The sequence below is a fragment of the Halictus rubicundus genome, chromosome 7 (assembly GCF_050948215.1).
Source record: "Halictus rubicundus isolate RS-2024b chromosome 7, iyHalRubi1_principal, whole genome shotgun sequence".
Taxonomy (NCBI): domain Eukaryota; kingdom Metazoa; phylum Arthropoda; class Insecta; order Hymenoptera; family Halictidae; genus Halictus; species Halictus rubicundus.
In genome coordinates, this window is record NC_135155.1 from 15672653 (window position 1) to 15691386 (window position 18734).

Here is an 18734-nt window from a genome sequence, read left to right on the forward strand (position 1 = left end):
GGTGCATTTCCAACCTGATATTTTCCGTGGTTTTACCGTCATCCGGCAAGTCTGTTGTAAACAGAACTCTCCTCTTGAACTTCCACGACTCGTCGATGTAGTATAACGTGACAGTGTAATACGATATTTCGATGCAGCTATCACTCCAAACGTCTACAGCAGCGGCGCAAGTGCCACTTTGCACCGCGTTCAACACCTCCGGCAAAATATGATTTCTCGTTTTGTCGGTTAATCGTAAAAGGTATCTAACTAACGTCGTCGGACTCGGCAGAATGTTTTTCACCGACACGCTGCCGTACCTGCACCCGATATTTATTATTGTCTGCACTAATTTCTTGAACCCTTCGCCGCCTAAATTACTAACCGGCTGTACATCGCGTAAACAATACTCGGTGCATTTCTCCAAGATTTTCCTCCTGTCGTTGGTTGATATATCATTTATAATAGTCCTACACGTGTGCCTGATTAAATGAGACGTTCCACTTTTACCTTTGTACTGTAATATCTTTTTGCAGAGCTTGCACTGAACGTAACCACTGTTCCTATTTGTCTCGCTGTTCTTTATCATCAAGAACTTTTCCCACACCGCACTTTTCCCTTTCGTGTTCCACACGAGCATGTACTGTCCATTGTCGATCTTCTCTTGAATATTCACATTCTCGGTGTGTTCCATTATTAGCTCCTGTTTACCACCCATAATGAACTTTCGTTTTTCATGCCGAAATATATCAATCGTGTTATTCGATTAACATGTATTAATCTTACGACCGAATCGACGTGTACCGATGTCATTTGAGCTATATAGGAACGCGGCGGGTTCGAGGGCCACGGGCGCACTGAAAATTTTGAAGCGAAAAACCACTGGATACGGAACCGCTTTCAAAATATAAGGGGTGGGTGAGAAAAGTCTCGTTTAAATTTCCTATAGTTTGAAGTTGAAGAGTAGACTTGAAGAGGGGACACGAGAGCGAGCACGCCCTTGGCGCCACCTACAAAGACCTACACATTTCAGGGAATGATTCGGTATTACAGTCAGGGACAAAAAGATAGGGCACCCTATATAATTTGTTCATTTTTATTCAGTAGATAACATAAATGAAATTTCTTGTATATACGTCGCTTTACACTGTTCTCGTTCATTTGGCCCAGCCGGTAAAACAAAAATGTTGCTCCGCATACATTTATCTACGAAAATGTAAACTTTCAAGACAAATTAATAATAGGACAAAATGATAGGACATGTGTTTAAAAAATGGAATGTACAATAAGAATTTACCAGTTTTGATTAATATTCAATATTTCGTAGAGTATCCTTCATTTTTTATCACGGACATTATTATTCGTTATTAATTGATGCCATTCATGTTCAATGTTTTAATTCGTTACGGTTTTCCCAGATATTTTCAATCATGTTAAGATCCGGAGATCTTGCTGACCAGTCCAGAATATTGCTCATATAATGTGTTTGAAGTTACTCAGCCAGATTTGAACCTATTTTTAATACACTTTATCCTATCTCTGGTTACAGTAGGTTTAGCAACGTTCACAGACGAGGCTCGCATAGAATGTTCTGCTTCCATGAACCATAAAATGAGCGGGAAATGTTCACTTTCAGTAATCATTATACAATAGTATGACAGTCATTTGTATTACTATACCCTAGTAACATAGATAGTAGGGGAAGGTACTTAATCATCTCTGAAGTTTAAAGAAGTTGACACTCTTCAGAGTCTAGAAAAGAAGGACCCACTTCTGTAAATCTTTTCTAAAGAAGGTATATCTCCTTAAAAAAGTTAAGTATATCTCTATTCCAAAGTAGATTAGTTCCAAAGTTTTTGAATCTATTAAACTCGTCAAATGTTGTAAATAATTTTTCTAACTTTGTTGAAGGCATAAATATAGGAGAAATAAATTTCTTATTGCGAATAAAAATTCTGTATCAATATTAGAGAGCAAAGGTGTTATTGTTGAGATTATGAAGGAAAAATTTATGGTTGAAAGTAAACAAATACGGTGCAAGTTAGAAGCGGGTATAGAATTGAGAGCCGGGATTCGAGGTCGGGCCGGATGGGCAGGCTCGGATAAGCCCGAAATATGTATTGTAGCTTGGGAGGATAGAGTGATGCAGACCCGGTCAAAAGGAAGATAGATATATGTAGTGGCCTTGAGCAACCGTTGCAGCAGAACGGGCCAGCCCGGCCCGGCCCGGCCCGGCCTAGCTGGATAAATCAATAGGCGGAATTGGGCTTGCCCGACCAAGCCCGCTTGTTACTTTCCCACTCGGTCCTTTACAGCATTGCCAGATCGGAAAGGTGCAAGGTTGCCACATTGTTTAGGACTTTATAATGTATTTGCATCAGAGAAGAAATTTTCTGCACGTTTACATACATACGAAAATTTCCTTTTTGCATACAACTGCTGCATCAAGGAGATACAGTAGACTCCCGAAAAACGAGATAAAAGAATTGTTTAAAAAGAGTGTACACATGTATTTTATGCATACATAGGCATTTTAAATAATTTTTTAATCGCGTTGTATAGGAGTTTACTTGTAATCCATTGCCTCCGGAGTTCCACAATGACGTGATAGAAATTTCAAAAAGCGTTACATTACAAATATAGAAATCTTAACAATCAGAAATTTTCGACACGGTAGGAAAGAAATTAATTCAACTGCAAGTTGAAATTTCATTTAGTATTGTTATAATTATTGCAATTACTTTGTGTTGAAAATTTCGGAGAAAAAATTTAATGCAATCTCTATTAAATGTTATTTGATAAATAATATACGTTCCACGCATTTCATTTCACATGAAAGTCATCTGCATATTATAAGTTCTATACTATTTGAATAATTAGTTAACAGTCCACTTTTTTCCAATAAAAATTACATGATAACATACAGAAATTGACTTTCGATTGATAATACTTGTTGATTCGCTTTAATTTGGCAATTGCATAAATGAAATGTATGACTGTGTAAATCGTGGCCGAGTATGTTTCTCAATAGAATGTATGACAATATTTTTTCTTAGTATGCCAAAAAATCAACCATCGCATAATAATTATGGTAATTAGCTATTACCATTTTCAAGTCACTCCCTGCCGTACCGATTGAACAGGTGTTTCATCAGAGCGTTATCAGTGGTGGGAATTGAAACCTTCATGTAAAGAGAAGTCTGCTTTACCGACATTGCAAAGGCGTAGACAAAAAAAAAATAATTATCAATTTTATTTGTCATTTCCGACATTTTTGATTTTTAAATGTCTAGTTACTCTAGAGTAGTCCATGAAAAAGCAATATAAATTTATTTCATACAATTATTACATATTACTATTGTCAAATATGTGTATTTTGTTACCAGCGCTAGTTAATTTAAAGGGTCTCTTTACCTTAAAACTGAAGGAAAAACGTGGATTTTTATAAAAATACTTACTTGTTCTCATTAAATTAGCATATTCAATATCTTTTTAAGATCTGCTATCTATCACGTTTTAACAATCATGATAAAAGCTTGTGATTTACGGACTCGTTGAATATCTACGTTAGCGAATACATAATTTGTCCAATTCTTCATTCTTTATCTTAGATCTCGAATATTTGATGGAAAAATATTTATTCATTCTCACTTTTCATATCTTGAACGTGCTTGAAATCATGAAAAGTCCATTCATGATTCATCAAATTTTTTTTCCATCCTTGTATGTATGTACTTTTCATTTAAACTGCTGCTGCAAACTCGTTTAGGGCAAATCATCGTGTCGTTGCAAATTTTAAATTGTAGTTTGTCAGTAACAATAAATCTCTTAATATGTTTTAAATCGAGATGCATTGAATCGTAATTAAGAGTTAGAAATTGCGTTTCATTGTGCTAGTAATAAATTTGTAATCCGCGTTAACCTGTATATAAAACTTTATAGTTGAGATTGCTAAATGGCATTAGTGCAAGCAATTTAGTTAAAAAGGCAATTAATCAGACAAATCTTAGAAACACATGAAATTTTGTGAAACACCGGATAAAAGAATTAGTGTGTAACTTTAAACACTATCGTGACTTGGTGGAATTTCTATGTCTCATTAGCAAGATAGTATCGTCTAGTAAGAATTCCGAGATAAATATAGGCATAGATTGATTTGGCTGATAAAAGCTAACCCGTTCTCTGTTATCGCATACTGATACCAGAGTTACTATACAGGTGTGTCAGCTGAAGGAGATTACTTATATGGTCTTTGTTTTTTACATAAAAAATGTGTACAGCTTACTATCAGTACAATAGTTACAAGAAAAAGATTCATCTGAAAAAGAACTTTTTTGTCAGGTTATTTTTACAAGGTCATTTTTTATGTGAAAAAATATATCACGGCCCATATTCAAATATGTTTTACCATCCGCGATGAAAATTTGATAAAAAATATGCATTTTCAAATAAAAGATACCAAAAACATTAGATAAAAGAAGTAAGGTAAAAACACCTTGGTGCCCTGATAACAAATTTGTTTTCAGATAACTCATTTTTGAAATCGTTGAAATTGTGTTACAAAGGAATTAAGCGATTGAACGATCGATTTGACCAGAAGATTCAAGCGAGCGATTTCAAGCGAGGATCAGGAGATAAAGAAGCAACACATTTTTCGCTTGATCGACACGAGAATTGTAATTGTAAAAAAATTCATACTTATCCAAACGGCCGTGTACTCGGGCTCGTTACATCGGAGAAAAAATTATACATTCGATTTTGTAAATTTAACTTTCGAACGCTATCGGAACGTTATCTTCGTTCATTTGAAGAGGTTCGGATTAATACGCTGACTGGCGAATTAGCAATAGCAAAAATTCCATAAAATCGGAGTAACTTCTATGAAGTTTGATCGGTTGAAGCTTATCATAACAGATCGAAGCCCGGGATTTTTCAACCTGAGTAGTCCATCGACTAACGGAACACTAAAATCGACTGTCTTATAATACTTCATGAACATGACGAGAGTGCATTTATTCAGAATTTCAGCGTTTTATATTATAATATAGGGTAAGGGACTCGATAACTGTGGAGGTGCCAATCACTGTGCCTATATTAATTATACTTATTTTCAAAACAGAATTAATATTAAGAAAGAGATATATAACATATATACTAACTGATTTTTAAAAAATTTAATAGCTCCTTTTTGAATATTCATTATGCTTTAAAAATAAGTACAATTAATATGGGCACAGTAATTGGGTCCCTTACCCTATGCCGAGAGACATAAATTCATTGAATAATTGCTCGCAAACCTAGCATTGCAACCTCGATAGTCGTCTTATCGTTAGATTTTAAAAACCCGCCATTTTGACGGGTCTCGTAGTTCTAGTGCGAAAATGCCGGAAATTGACGCAAAATGATGATGATCGAAGGATGTTGGTTAACATCCTCAGGACGTCTTGTCAGGCTTGGATAACCAGTCCCGTTTGCAAAAGTACAATAGCAGTCTACGTAATCGATCGACAAACGTTTTATTGCCCTCGTACTCGGAAATAGCACTTTCCATTTTGGCAATACTAAATTCAGTCTCGGCCACGTCCATCGTCAATATTTTGATCATGAGCGCCAGGTGTATGAACTCGTAGCGGCCGTCCTCTTTCATTTTCGCCCAGAAACTCTCCTTGTCGAAGCCTTTCGTATTACATTTTAACTCTGCCAGTCTCTTCAAGAGCGTCTCGTAATACAAATCCATCAGATCTTCGAGCTGCTCGTCTGTAACGTCCATTTGAACGCTCGAAAACAGATAAAGTTGCAGATCCCGCAACGCGCTCGCATACGTGTACGTTTGGAAATCGATGAACTTCACGTCGTCGATTTTCCCCGTGTTGTCTTGGTGGAATAGCACGTTGTTCACCCAGAAGTCCGTGTGGATGATAGTCATCCAGGGCTCTCGGGGTGTGTCCGACCAGAAACCGGTGAATCCTATGTCGTCGATGACTTCTTTGCACTTGTCGTAATGGACGCTCATCTCGGGGTCCTCCTTGATCACCTTCAACGTTAGGTTGAAAATCTCGTTGGTAGGACCTCCCTCCGCTGGTGTAACCTTCGCGTGCATCTTGAACACCTCGAACAGACCTGGTTTCTTCTGCTTCACGGCCATACCCAAAGCGTGAAACCTGGCCAGAGCCTTCAGGGCTACCTTCGAATGCTCGTAGTCGTATCCTGCGTGAACAAAATGCATGAATGTTTCATCGATTTTTATGAAAGAAGACTCGAAATTCCTCTATTATATTTCTCAAAAACTGTCTTCTACTTATGATCTACACAGTCGCGGATTTGTATTTCTACCTCTACACGCCAGCTCTCCCGGTCTTCGTAGATTCGCGATAAGGTAGAGTGACTACATTACCGTCAAAAAATGCGTGATAAAGGCTAATGGAAATTATTAATTAAAAAGTCACGTGACTATCCCGACCCCTAATTTCGTTGAACTCATTTTTCAGAGATGGGGGAGTTAGGTGCTTGCATTCTGCACCCTCCTCCCGTAAGCATTAAATGATTTCTTGTCATTCGAACATGTTATTTTTATGTTGAAATTGGCTAACATTTTCATTTGTTTGTTTTTTATTGTTGTGACCTGTCTGTAAATCAATACACGTATAGTTCGTAGATATGAAGATTTCCTTGTTTCCATCGTGACGAATGTCCCTCTTCAATCGCAGTGACCTAGATCTATCATGGAAAGCGAAGACTATTATAAATCAGGACGGCTAGTTACTCCAAACCGTTGTGAAACTGATCTACGCCAATTTGTGATAAAACACTGCCAGCGATTTAAACCGGCTGAATACTCTACGTCCGTTAATTGATCGAAATAATTCGAAGCGTAAACAAACTAAGGTTTCACGATGGTTTACAAACATTCTTGTTCAAACGCATTAACTCCCTCGGGATTAGAAGACTTCACAAACGTAACAAAAAAAAGATGAGTCATAAAAATTGGTCTATTCAACGCTTATATAACACCTTATATTAACATTTACACGTACGACACCTCATCGCGATTTATCTATTACTTCTTATCGAATAGATAGACATGATTCTTTACTTCTCCACTGTTAAAGTTTTTGTTTATAATATTCTAGGTAAAACGAAAATTTATAGTTTGTTGGAGGTCTGTCAAAATTATTCTCAAATTGTTAAGATCGTTAACAGAGAAAAGAAATTTTAATATGTCTTCTGCTTCTTGCAATTAATCCAAACAATTTTTATTCTTTTTTCCTTCGAGGACCTCGAACAAATCGGCACAAGGGCTTAACTCTTGAATCCAACTTTCCCCGAGAGAAACCTTTAACCCTGTACCTAATTTTGTAGCGACTAGACTCTAGACAATCACTAATTTAAACCTTCACACTCTAAACTCAAGGCTCATTTTTATATATCTCTACTCCAATAACCTGGAAATGTTGTTTCATATTTCCTATATTTCTACAAACAAAAACTATTCTTGATACTTAGAAGACATTGTGCCATATTTTTTGAACAAATATTTATTCATATCTAATTCGATATTATAGGGCAAGGGTTAACATAAAACGAGATCAAGATGCGAAAATATTAACTCTCCCATCGTAAGATGATTAACATTCTAAGTAAACAACGGATCTTTAAAATAAATAGTTCCCAAGTCGATTGTAAGGCACAGAAAACAAACTAAAATGTATTTCTTCTTTTGATCATTCTAGTAAGTCTAAAATAATGACGCTCTCTTAATGTAATTACAATGCAAACACCATTCTACGCGAAACTGGACGCTTTTCGGAGTACCGTTTCCGATTTTTTTCGGATATGTTGTGGTCTTCGGTGGCGTATGAACGTATCTCAAATAATTTTTCGAAATGTTATAAATCGTTGGTGTTACGGACGTGTGAAATAAAGCGTGAACCTATTTTTCATGAAGTTATAACGGCTGAAATTGCAAACCGATGAAAATCAATTTTTCGGTGCTTCTAATAAAATCTTAAGAGTATCTAATAAAAATGATTTCAGTTGAAAAACTCCGAAACAGTACTCCGAAAAGTGTCCGGTTTCGCGTGGAATGACCCTGTTACAAGATTGTGTACATACCCACACTCCTGACGCCATGGTAGTAGCCATTGGCCTTCAGGTTCTCCATCATGAAGACAGCATCATCATCCATGTCAGCATCCGGTTGCAGGGACGACCTGGATCCGTAGAACTTGGGCAGGAAGTTGAAGACCTCCTTGGCCTTCAATCCGGATTCAAGCTCGATCTTGTTGTAAGCCGGCATGATGGTCTCGTACATGAAGATCTCCTTGAAGAACGTCTTCGAACTATTGAAGACTAGCCTCTGGAAATCCGTCGGCGGCAGCATTTTCGCGATCAGGTGAATCTGTTCCTCTTTTCCAGAGGCTCCTTTCTTCAGGTCGACGTCGACCTTCAGGATAGTGCTGCCATAATTCTCACCCGGGGGCATCAGGTTCTCCGATGTGAAATTCTCAACAACCACATGGTCCCCGAGTTTCTGCTTCAGCAGAGGCTCGATGTCGCGGAGCACGATCGTCTTCACTTCCGTCACCTGTCCGTTTTCCATGGTTTCGCGCATCTGATCTCCGCTCGTTGCGATCTACGCTACCAGCCCGAAAAAAAGCGATCGATCCCACCGAGATCTACCTCCGAGCACAATTCCTATTATTTCTTCGATTTTTTCGACGCCCGCCAATCACGATCCCGGATCGTTGTCCTTATCAAACGGCTCGCGATGCACGAATTGTTACGTAACATTCTCCGGCACATTTGCCATCGTTAAATTATCCTCAGACCGTGCTGGAGTCGACATGTGAACTTTCCGTGCTATCAGCGATCCGTCTCGTCCGGCCAATACGTGATGATCATCGTCATTCCTGCCGGCGCGGCGTACTCTCCTACTTATCGCTGTTAGGCTCGTCCCCGTTTTCAGGGGAAGCTGCTCTTTCGACGGTAGACGAGTCAGACCCCCCTGGAAATTCCAGAAATTATGGCGTAATTCTTTTTGCAGTAGCTCGCAAGTTTTCCGAGCAACGCCCACAATCTCAAGGGAGCCTTCTGGTCTGGAACGTGATTTTGTACGTTTTTCGAAATTTTTGTAAACAAATCGGACGACTATTTTATGCTGAGGTTTTGCGCACATATTTTCTATTATCTGGACTGTACAACAAAATTTTTTCAAGTCGAAATACTTAAAATTGTGGGAGTTGTAGTTCCTCGAAAAGGAGCACATAAATAAGAGTGCCTTATTAGCGGACACAATTCCAGTCGTAACTTGGAAATTTTTTTAAACAGATCCGGTGACTGTTATGTATTGAGGTTTTGCGCACAAATTTTCTATTATCTGGACTATACAACAAAATTTTTTCAAGTCAAAATACTTAAAATTGTGAAAGTTATAGTTCCTCGAACAGGAGCACATAAATAAGAGTGCCTTATTAGCGGACACAATTCCAGTCGTAACCTGGAAATTTTTTTAAACAGATCCGGTGACTGTTATGTATTGAGGTTTTGCATACATATTTTCTATTATCTGGACTATACAACAAAATTTTTTCAAGTCGAAATACTTGAAATTGTGGGAGTTATAGTTCCTCGAAAAGGAGCACATAAGTAAGAGTGCCTTATTAGCGGACACAATTCCTGTCGTAATTCGGAAATTTTTTAAAACAGATCCGGCGACTGTTATGTATCGAGGTTTTGCATACATATTTTCTATTATTTGGACTATACAACAAAATTTTTTCAAGTCAAAATACTTAAAATTGTGGGAGTTGTAGTTCCTCGAAAAGGAGCACATAAATAAGAGTGCCTTATTAGCGGACATAATTCCAGTCGTAACTTGGACATTTTTTTAAACAGATCCGGCGACTGTTATGTATCGAGGTTTTGCATACATATTTTCGATTATCTGGACTATACAACAACATTTTTTCAAGTCAAAATACTTAAAATTGTGGGAGTTATAGTCCCTCGAAAAGGGACATAGGCTACCGACTTTTTTCGATACAGTTAGAAAACTAGTTTTATTTGGCCATTTTGTACAATCAAGTTCACGAATTTACATGAATAGTATGAAAATATGTATTTTAAAATAAAATTGGAAATAAAAATTGAAATTAAACATCCGCGTCGTTATGTGTACATCCATAGTTTACTAATGATTCATCGATTCTTTCGTCGTGACAGGCCCGCACCGAATTTATGTGTCCACAAAATAGCACGCACAATGACGTCCTTGTTCCTTTACATTTAATATATTTACACAACTTACGGTTTGTTAATTTAATTCCATTGGTGTTTTGCTATTTATCATTTATCTACTGTGTTTTTTCACTTAAATAATAGACTCACGATGCAACACGTGCTCGAGCTGTTTCCAGAATAGGTTTCCTAAGGCGTTTGATTGGATGTCCTTGGACACAACGCCTACTTTTACTCATCAAGATCTCCAGGCTGCGCTCGATTACGTAATATTTAATTTTTGGAAGAAAAGTTTCTGAGTACGGACGTCAAATAGAACATTTTATATTCTGAGCAGCCTAATAATTATAAAAAAATGTTATTGTCGAATTCTGAACATCTTTAACGCAAATTTTTTTTTTGTTACATAATTTTGTTGAATTATTTCAACTCTCTTGAATCATTTGAATCATTATCATGTCTGTAATATGAATTTCTTATGACTCAAATATGAAAATTTCATTTCAGTCGTCACCGAATCGATTATCTTAATGAAAGAGATTTAACAATAGGGTAATTGTGATAAAAAGGGTAAATTTATTTATGAAAAGTATAATGATACAAAAATATGGCATTTTTGTAATATTAGAACAGTAAAATACAATAGTAATCCATCTAAACAACAGTACAATAATGCATGTTCGATTGAAACAAGTACGTTATATATTATATGGCATTGTTATCAAAAAGTAGTTCATTAAGTAACATACACAAATGTCATTTAAACTCTATAAAATATATAATTTACACGTTTCACAATCATGTTCAACATTTGGTAAAGTATGCGGTGAACATGTTATGTAACAATGAATTTCCAAAGAACACACAGAATGCTATACGGTAAAACCTGGATAATTGTTCAAAACGATAAATAGCATAAATGCTCGGTAATCATCCCCTCCACAGTAGTGATATTACGCTATCGGCAAACAACACTAATTAAACAACAAAACCTTCCTACTTTTATGTTTATTCGAAATTATACTTTACCAATGTATTTTTGAAATTTCTGTGATCAAACTGAGATCGAACACGATATAATTTTCATTATATTTACTGATTGATATTTATCGATTGTACCATAAATTACAAAAAGGATTGTGCCACACGAAAAATAATTATATCGTGTTTAGTCTTATTTTAATCGGAAAAACGTTAGAATTACATTGGTAAAAGTTTCGCTCAACAGAAATAACATATGAAAAGTTTCATCATCGCATTAGTATCGTCTCGTCGATATGAGTTTTTTTATTGATTTTACTTTTGGACCGTTTTCTCTTTTACTCGTTATTCTTTTCGACAATGTTCGAACGTTTATCCAAGTTTTACTGTACCAATGTTTTAACTATTTTGAATTCTCTGGCGTTGTATTGATTCTCCATCTGCCTCAATTAATTGATGATGCACAGCGCTGAGAGCCTGTAACATTAAACAGATTATTTATAAAAATAACTGAACAATATAATATCTCGCATATCATAATATATACCTTAAAATATTTAACAGTTTTAACACGCAGCTCCAATGTTGCATCTTCATCGCAAATAATTATTGTTCGAGGGTGTTGCTGGAAGGCTGATACAGTCCACATATGATTGATTCCTTCCTCTATCGCTTTGTAAAGTGCAAATGCTTTATGAGATCCTGTAATAAGAATCATGACTTCTTTAGAATCCATTACTGTGCCGACTCCAACAGTCAGTGCCTGTTTAGGAACTTTGGAAATGTCGTTCCCAAAGAATCTTGCGTTGGCTTCCAATGTATCTTGTGCCAATGTCTTCACTCTTGTACGCGATGCTAGAGACGATCCTGGTTCGTTAAAGGCTATGTGACCGTCAGGTCCAATACCTACAAAAGAATTTCATTGTTTAACAAATCATTTCTACATGTAAAATTATGTACTATGCAAAGATAATCCGGAAACTATTTAAAATTACATACCACCAATAAACAATTCAATCCCACCGGCCTCCTTGATTTTCCTTTCAAAATCATCGCATTCTTTCGTAAGATCCGGTGCGTTTCCATCGAGAATGTGCACATTCAGTGGATCGATATCTATGTGCCTGAAGAAGTTATTATACATATAATAATGGTAAGACTCTGGATGATCTCTGGGCAGATCTACGTATTCGTCCATGTTGAACGTCTTTACATATTTAAAGGAAAGCTTTCCAGCTTTGCAGTACTCTATAAGCTTCTTGTACATTCCCAAAGGCGTTCCACCTAAATAAGAAATAGCAGCAGATAAGATTCATCTTAAAAATTGTATAAAATAGGATATTTTATTGGAAATTCGAGCCATAAACAATTTCTGTTTCTTGTGTTAAGTTATTTACGACTTAATTTAATAGAATGAATAAAAGAATGCACCTGTCGGAAGACCAAGAACAAAATATTTATTTTCATTCGGTTGAAAATCATTGATTCTTTTCAAAACGTATTTGGCAGACCATTCTGCCACATGATCTACTGTATCACAGATTACTAATCGCATTTTGTCTTCGAGCTATAAATTCTCACTGAAAAGACACTGCACCACTGAAACACTGAAAAAAATTATACAAAAGTTATACAATATTTATACAAGCAAATTTTTACGCTTACAACGCACATTAACGCTGCTATTGTTCGCACACAAACGACGTAATCTACAGGTTTACGAATTCCTGATGATGTTTATGTCTGTATATGCGCGGATATCTTTGCGACAACGACCTCTTATCACGCTTAAATAGAATGCGAAAAAACGTTACAATCTCAACATTTGTATTATGCATTTATGTATGCGAATCAATTTTTCCTTTGTTAAGCAAATTTGAACGGAAGTGAAAACTTCCTTTACAATTATTAGTTCATTCGTTCTGTGTATCTAACGTGTGCGAAGAACGATAAATATATAAATATATACATATATATTGTATTAGCTACATAGAAAATTTAATCGATTGAATGCAAAATTGCAACACAGAATTTGCGACTTTCGCCGAGTGGCTCATCGAGGTCTAATTTTGAGGTCAATAACATATTGACTCGAAATACTCGCGAATCGGACATTTCTATTTGCTAATTCGAATTCTAAGGCATTAGCGGGGAAATCAAAGCTCTCTCTCGCGGAGAAGAGGGAAATATAATTTAGAAAGAAATACGAACCTGCAAATCGAAATGAACCTGTCTCGCCGTTCTGTCGGTCGGCCACTAAATTAGCGAATGCGTGACTAACCTGTCTTGGCTACTTTGCAGTCGAAAGCGAACAATTTAATCTCTCCCCGTTGCAGTTACCACTTGAAAATGAGTTGTTCGGAACGGGCGATAATTTGGCGATAGGCTACATCAATGAGCACTAAATACTTGACCGAATTCGATTCTTGAATGCGATTACTATTTTCTCAGATTTTATTGGACATTTATACTAATTTTGATATAACGCTATATCCTTTTTCTGACATTGCTTTCTTAAACATGTATGTAGTTCGTTGAACGTGTATCGTATCGTATGTAAATATCATTAATGATTAGTAATTGCGGTTAACTTTGGAATTTGGCGGGAATGAGTTATATACATACTCGGTGTCACTGTTCGTGTCAATTCAGAATTTTGAATATATAAATAATAAAGGATTTTTGGATATTTTGTGAATCTCATAATGCCCGAGGTGACGATTAACAATGTTATTCTTAATTTTCCTTTTAAACCGTATGCTGTCCAAGAAGATTACATGACAAAAGTGATAGAATGTCTTCAGAATAGTAAGAACGGTGTATTAGAATCTCCAACAGGTACATTTCGATGATATCTCTATTTTATGAAAGAAAGATAGATATATGAAAAATATATCGTTCTGTTATCTAAAAATGAAATCGTGTTCTGAACATTATTTCTTTTAGAAATAGAACATAATTTCAATATTATTTTCACGTCGAGAACTAATAAACGAAGCAAAACAAAATAATTTTTATCACAGGAAAAAGTGAACAGTTTAATACGGAAAACATGATACATTTTTTAAATAGAACTCGGATCCATTCGTGAAAATTAATCGGTATTAACATTTCAGGTACAGGAAAAACGCTTTGCCTCTTGTGTTCGTCCCTAAGTTGGTTGCTAACGAAGAAAGCTCAACTGCAAGCGCAAGCCCTAGTTGGGGCAATAGAAAAACCGAATTTTGGAGGACATTTCTTCAACAAATTAAGCAATGAACTCAAAGGAGCTACGGGTGACTCGGAGCCTTCACCCAGCTTTATTTGGGCTGCTCCAAAAATTATCTATGCATCTAGAACACACTCGCAATTGTCGCAGGCGATGCAAGAGTTAAAAAGAACTGCTTACAAGCATGTGAGCACGGCTGTATTAGGATCCAGAGATCAGCTCTGCATTCACCCAGATGTTTCTAAAGAGATTAACTCTTCGAATAAAATACACATGTGTCATTTGAAAGTGAAGTCTAGAACGTGTCTTTACTATAATAATGTTGAGACGAGGTAAAGGTTTTTAACATTCAATGTCTGCATGATGCATTTGAAAAGTTCCTGGAAATTATACCACTAACAATTCTGGAAAAAGTTCAATCCAAGGACTTTTTGATTACATTGTGTATTGTATTAACCCTCATTCCTACTAATGTGCTCATCAGACACCACCAATGTCGAATGTACTTCTTACACATTTCATTGAATATTGTTTTCGGAAATTCCTCGTGTTGATCAATATGTTTATAAGAAGAGAAGGCCGAATGCTGGCCAGTCATTTATCGCGATCAGTAAAAAAAGATTCGCAAGCAAGCATACACTGAAAATAAGTTGGACTTGCCTGTCGACAGTTAATAAGACTTAATATTTGCAAAACTTTAATTGGAAACTCGTTTTTTAGGAAGGAAGAACCCCTCTTCAAACAGGAAGTGCTGGACATAGAGGATCTAGTGAAAGCTGGTCAGAAGTTCAAATGTTGTCCATACTTTTTATCTAAAGAACTGAAACAGAATGCAGATATAACATTTATGCCATATAATTACTTATTAGACCCAAAGGCAAGAAGAGCCCAAGGCATAGATTTGCAAAACAATGTTATTCTGTTAGATGAAGCGCATAATGTTGAGAAAATATGCGAAGAGGCAGCATCAGTGCAGGTAATATATTAATATGACAATAAATGATTGCTACAGAATTTAATGCAATATTTTTGCAGATATGTAGTACGGATGTTGCAATGTGCATAGAAGAAATAACAGCAGTGATGGAAGACATGGCTAGAGATGTTCAAGAAACTGATTTCTCAATGGAGAATTCAGGAAATGTACAGAAAGATTTTACTCCCGATGATTTGTGTATTTTGAAAGCTATGTTTCTGGAACTAGAAAAGGCAATCGACGCTATAAAAATTGTAAAACGCGATGAGGGAGACACGCATCCCGGTGGCTATATCTTTGAGTTATTTGAGAAGGCTCAAGTTAGTTAAGAATCATAGTTTCGATAATATATTTCTGATGTAGTTGTCTTCAATAATTTGTCCTCGTAGATAACGCACGGCAAGGAACAGCTAGTGATTGAGAAATTAGACAAGATTGTTCTATATTTAACAACCACAAGCACTTCTCCATTTGCAAGAAAAGGTAATGCGCTGCAAAAATTCAGTGACCTATTAAGAGTAGCATTTAACAATGGTAATAATATGCGATACAGAGAAAAAATCAAGCAGTGTTATAAAGTATACATTCAAGTAGAGGAACCGAAAAAAAGTCATAAAAATGATGTTTGGGAGACAAAGAAAACTTTAAAGAATGAGGGCAAAGTTATTAGTTATTGGTGTTTCAGTCCAGGATTCAGGTAAAAGTAGAATTATTAGAATTATATTTGTGTATTCGTATAAACATTTCTAACGTGCATATTTTTATATAGTATGCAGCAGTTACTTGAGCAAGGTGTACGCTCGATAGTTCTAACGAGCGGTACATTGTCCCCTTTAAAACCTTTCATATCCGAACTCGGAATACCAATCGACGTTCAATTGGAGAATCCACACATAGTAAAAGGAGATCAAGTTTGCGTGGGAGTTCTTAGCCAAGGTCCTGATAGTTATGCGCTAAATTCTTCCTACAATACGAGGTATCACACAAAAGTTTCCTACAATATACATACAGTTAATCAAAAAATTTTCAACATATATATGTATATATTTGAAATAAATCTGCAAAATGTATTTTTTAAATTTTCATTAGAGACTTGAAGAAAAAAATTGTAAAATTAATATTTACTATTTGTGTGTGGAACATATTGCTCAATTGATATTTCTTTCAGGAATGATCCAAAATACATAGGATCTCTCGGCCGAACAATATTTAATTTCAGTTGTCTGATACCTCACGGACTGTTAGTATTTTTCCCTTCCTATCCAATAATGAAAAAGTGTCGAGAAGAATGGCAAAATACAGGATTGTGGACCAAAATCGCAGAGCGTAAAGTAATTGTCCTCAGTATTTGTATATAATGTTGTTTTATATATTGGAGAGTGTCATAATCATTTCTACTTTCGTTTATTAGGCCATATACGTGGAACCACAATACAAGAACGGTTTTACAAACGTAATGGTCGAGTATTGCGAAAAGATTAGGGATCCTGCCTGCAAAGGGGCAATTTTTATGGCAGTTTGTCGTGGAAAAGTGAGCGAAGGTCTCGATTTCGCAGATGCAAACGGCAGAGCCGTTTTAATTACTGGTCTTCCGTTTCCGCCTTTGAAGGACCCGAGAGTAGTATTAAAACAACGATATTTGGAAGAGATAAGAAGTAGCGACAAAGAAGTAACAAACTCATTAATTTACTTTCAGCGTGTCAAGGATTGAGCATGAACTTCAAATATACTGTTCATTGTTTCAGGCTTTGTCTGGACAACAATGGTATCAGTTGGAAGCATCGCGAGCTGTTAACCAGGCCATTGGACGAATTATACGTCACAAAAATGATTACGGTGCTATAATACTGTGCGATTGTAGGTTCGACAATCAAAACTTCAAAAAGCATTTATCTGCTTGGTTGAGGCCTTATATTAAAAAATTTACCAATTTTGGGATGATCACAAGAGATTTAAGAGATTTCTTCAAATACGCGGAACATACAGTAAATTCAATTACTTTCAGAAAGCAAATAGTATTGCAGAGATCCTACACTAATGTAAAGATCTCCAGTCTAGTCATAATTTATTTATTTATTTAGTTGCCACAACCAGCTATGGGACCAGCGAGGGGTAGCACTAGCGTTTCGTTACCTGGTGCAACAACAGCTACGTTTGATCCAACTGCAACTCGAGCTGCGAAAAATGGTTCGAAACAGAAACTCGAAGTGACTCGTTCAAAAGAAGAAGATACTTTCGATATCAATTCGTATTGCAATAACAGTGAACAGATTAGCAAGTCGACCGAAAATAAGAAGAAAAATTTCTCCGAGCTTCTAGCAACGAAATCGAAACCTGTTATTAATTTTAGCGTTTGCAAAATGGAACAGAATTATTCTAGATGCGAGCTAACGAAAGATACCAGCGAGCCGTTTGCTAAAAAGAGAAAAATAAAAATGTTACCGGTAGAATTCAATTCATGCTTGTCCGGTCCTTCGACTTCTTCGAGCGTAGACACGAAAAATGAAAATGATTCGAAAGCGACTCAAGAACCTGCTAATGATACTGATAAGAAACTTTTGGGGAAAACGTATTTGAAAGAGGTAGACGACATATATCTAAACGAAGTGTTTTTAAGTAAAAATTATTGAGTTTTATTTAACATGTAAAATATACTTTTAGGTGAAGCGTTCATTGTCGGAGGATAAGTATAAGATGTTTGCAAAAATGATACAGGAATATACAAAGACGAGTAATCTGGACAAGCTGTTAAACACACTTCAGGATCTATTTCCGCAGAAAGAAGGATTATTCCACTTGTTTATAGGTATTCTTTTAGCGTCACCGTAAAGGCTTATGGGAATATATTTCTTAAATGTCGAAATATTAAAATTTTTAGGGTTCAAAGATTTTTTGAAAAAACACCACATCAGTGCCTTCGAATCTCGCGTTACACGTTTAAGTGTTACTTAGTTATGGACTACAAAGAAGTTAGAAGACTGATATGTTGTACAATGATTGTTAAAACTGTGCTACAAGTAAGTACTGATAAATTGTTATATACATACACGTTTTATATTTCAACTGGCCTTTACATTAGGGTATATTTTAAATATTTAACAATGGAATCAATCATGTATTGTCTGAAGATGTAAGTGTAACTTGGGCACATAATACAAATTTTGTTCCACAAATTATTGTGTTTTTTTACAATATACTTTAACATATGTACATACGAAGAAAGATTACGTATTGTGTATACCAAATAAAATATATATTCATGTATATAAGTATTTGCCTTAAAATGTTAGTAAACGGAGGAGGATTAAAAAGTGTGATGATAATGTTTAGACTGCAGATTTTTATGCAAAATAA

General features: G+C 35.9%; 3 protein-coding genes across 7 annotated transcripts; 1 reads left to right on the forward strand and 2 right to left on the reverse strand.

The window, feature by feature from the left end:
* Positions 1-4830: 4830 nt before the first annotated feature.
* Positions 4831-9086, reverse strand: LOC143355713 (uncharacterized). The gene is made up of 2 exons (XM_076790783.1): positions 8092-9086; positions 4831-6186 (listed from the first exon to the last, which is right to left on the reverse strand). The coding sequence occupies exons 1-2, from the start codon at positions 8588-8590 to the stop codon at positions 5414-5416; spliced, it is 1272 nt and encodes a 423-aa protein (XP_076646898.1). The 5' UTR covers positions 8591-9086; the 3' UTR covers positions 4831-5413.
* A 1685-nt stretch (positions 9087-10771) lies between these two features.
* On the reverse strand, positions 10772-13688 carry Oscillin (glucosamine-6-phosphate isomerase Oscillin). 5 transcript variants are annotated; one of them, XM_076790793.1, is made up of 5 exons: positions 13478-13688; positions 12628-12776; positions 12196-12480; positions 11744-12102; positions 10772-11673 (listed from the first exon to the last, which is right to left on the reverse strand). In XM_076790793.1, the coding sequence occupies exons 2-5, from the start codon at positions 12749-12751 to the stop codon at positions 11596-11598; spliced, it is 846 nt and encodes a 281-aa protein (XP_076646908.1). In that variant the 5' UTR covers positions 12752-12776; positions 13478-13688; the 3' UTR covers positions 10772-11595. The 5 variants fall into 5 exon arrangements, with proteins under 5 accessions (XP_076646908.1, XP_076646906.1, XP_076646904.1 ...); XM_076790791.1 differs by having other exon boundaries at positions 12628-12787; XM_076790789.1 differs by having other exon boundaries at positions 12628-12803; positions 13408-13688.
* Positions 13689-13808: 120 nt separating this feature from the next.
* On the forward strand, positions 13809-18340 carry Rtel1 (Regulator of telomere elongation helicase 1). The gene is made up of 12 exons (XM_076790784.1): positions 13809-14034; positions 14313-14736; positions 15125-15380; positions 15440-15700; positions 15770-16077; positions 16150-16356; positions 16549-16711; positions 16792-17049; positions 17126-17365; positions 17462-17962; positions 18042-18186; positions 18259-18340. Exons 1-12 carry the CDS (start codon positions 13902-13904, stop codon positions 18330-18332), a joined length of 2970 nt encoding a protein of 989 aa, XP_076646899.1. The 5' UTR covers positions 13809-13901; the 3' UTR covers positions 18333-18340.
* The last annotated feature ends 394 nt before the right edge of the window (positions 18341-18734 follow it).

Coding starts and splice junctions, on each gene's coding strand:
- LOC143355713 (XM_076790783.1), bottom strand. CDS start 8,590: ATGCGCGAAACCATGGAAAACGGACAGGTGACGGAAGTGAAGACGATC. Junction 6,187..8,091: donor CCATGGCGTCAGGAGTGTGG/GTATGTACACAA, acceptor TTGTTCACGCAG/GATACGACTACGAGCATTCG.
- Rtel1 (XM_076790784.1), top strand. CDS start 13,902: ATGCCCGAGGTGACGATTAACAATGTTATTCTTAATTTTCCTTTTAAA. Junction 14,035..14,312: donor TGTATTAGAATCTCCAACAG/GTACATTTCGAT, acceptor TTAACATTTCAG/GTACAGGAAAAACGCTTTGC. Junction 15,701..15,769: donor AGTTATTTGAGAAGGCTCAA/GTTAGTTAAGAA, acceptor TTGTCCTCGTAG/ATAACGCACGGCAAGGAACA.
- Oscillin (XM_076790793.1), bottom strand. CDS start 12,751: ATGCGATTAGTAATCTGTGATACAGTAGATCATGTGGCAGAATGGTCT. Junction 12,481..12,627: donor TGTTCTTGGTCTTCCGACAG/GTGCATTCTTTT, acceptor TTTCTTATTTAG/GTGGAACGCCTTTGGGAATG. Junction 12,103..12,195: donor GATTGAATTGTTTATTGGTG/GTATGTAATTTT, acceptor ATTCTTTTGTAG/GTATTGGACCTGACGGTCAC.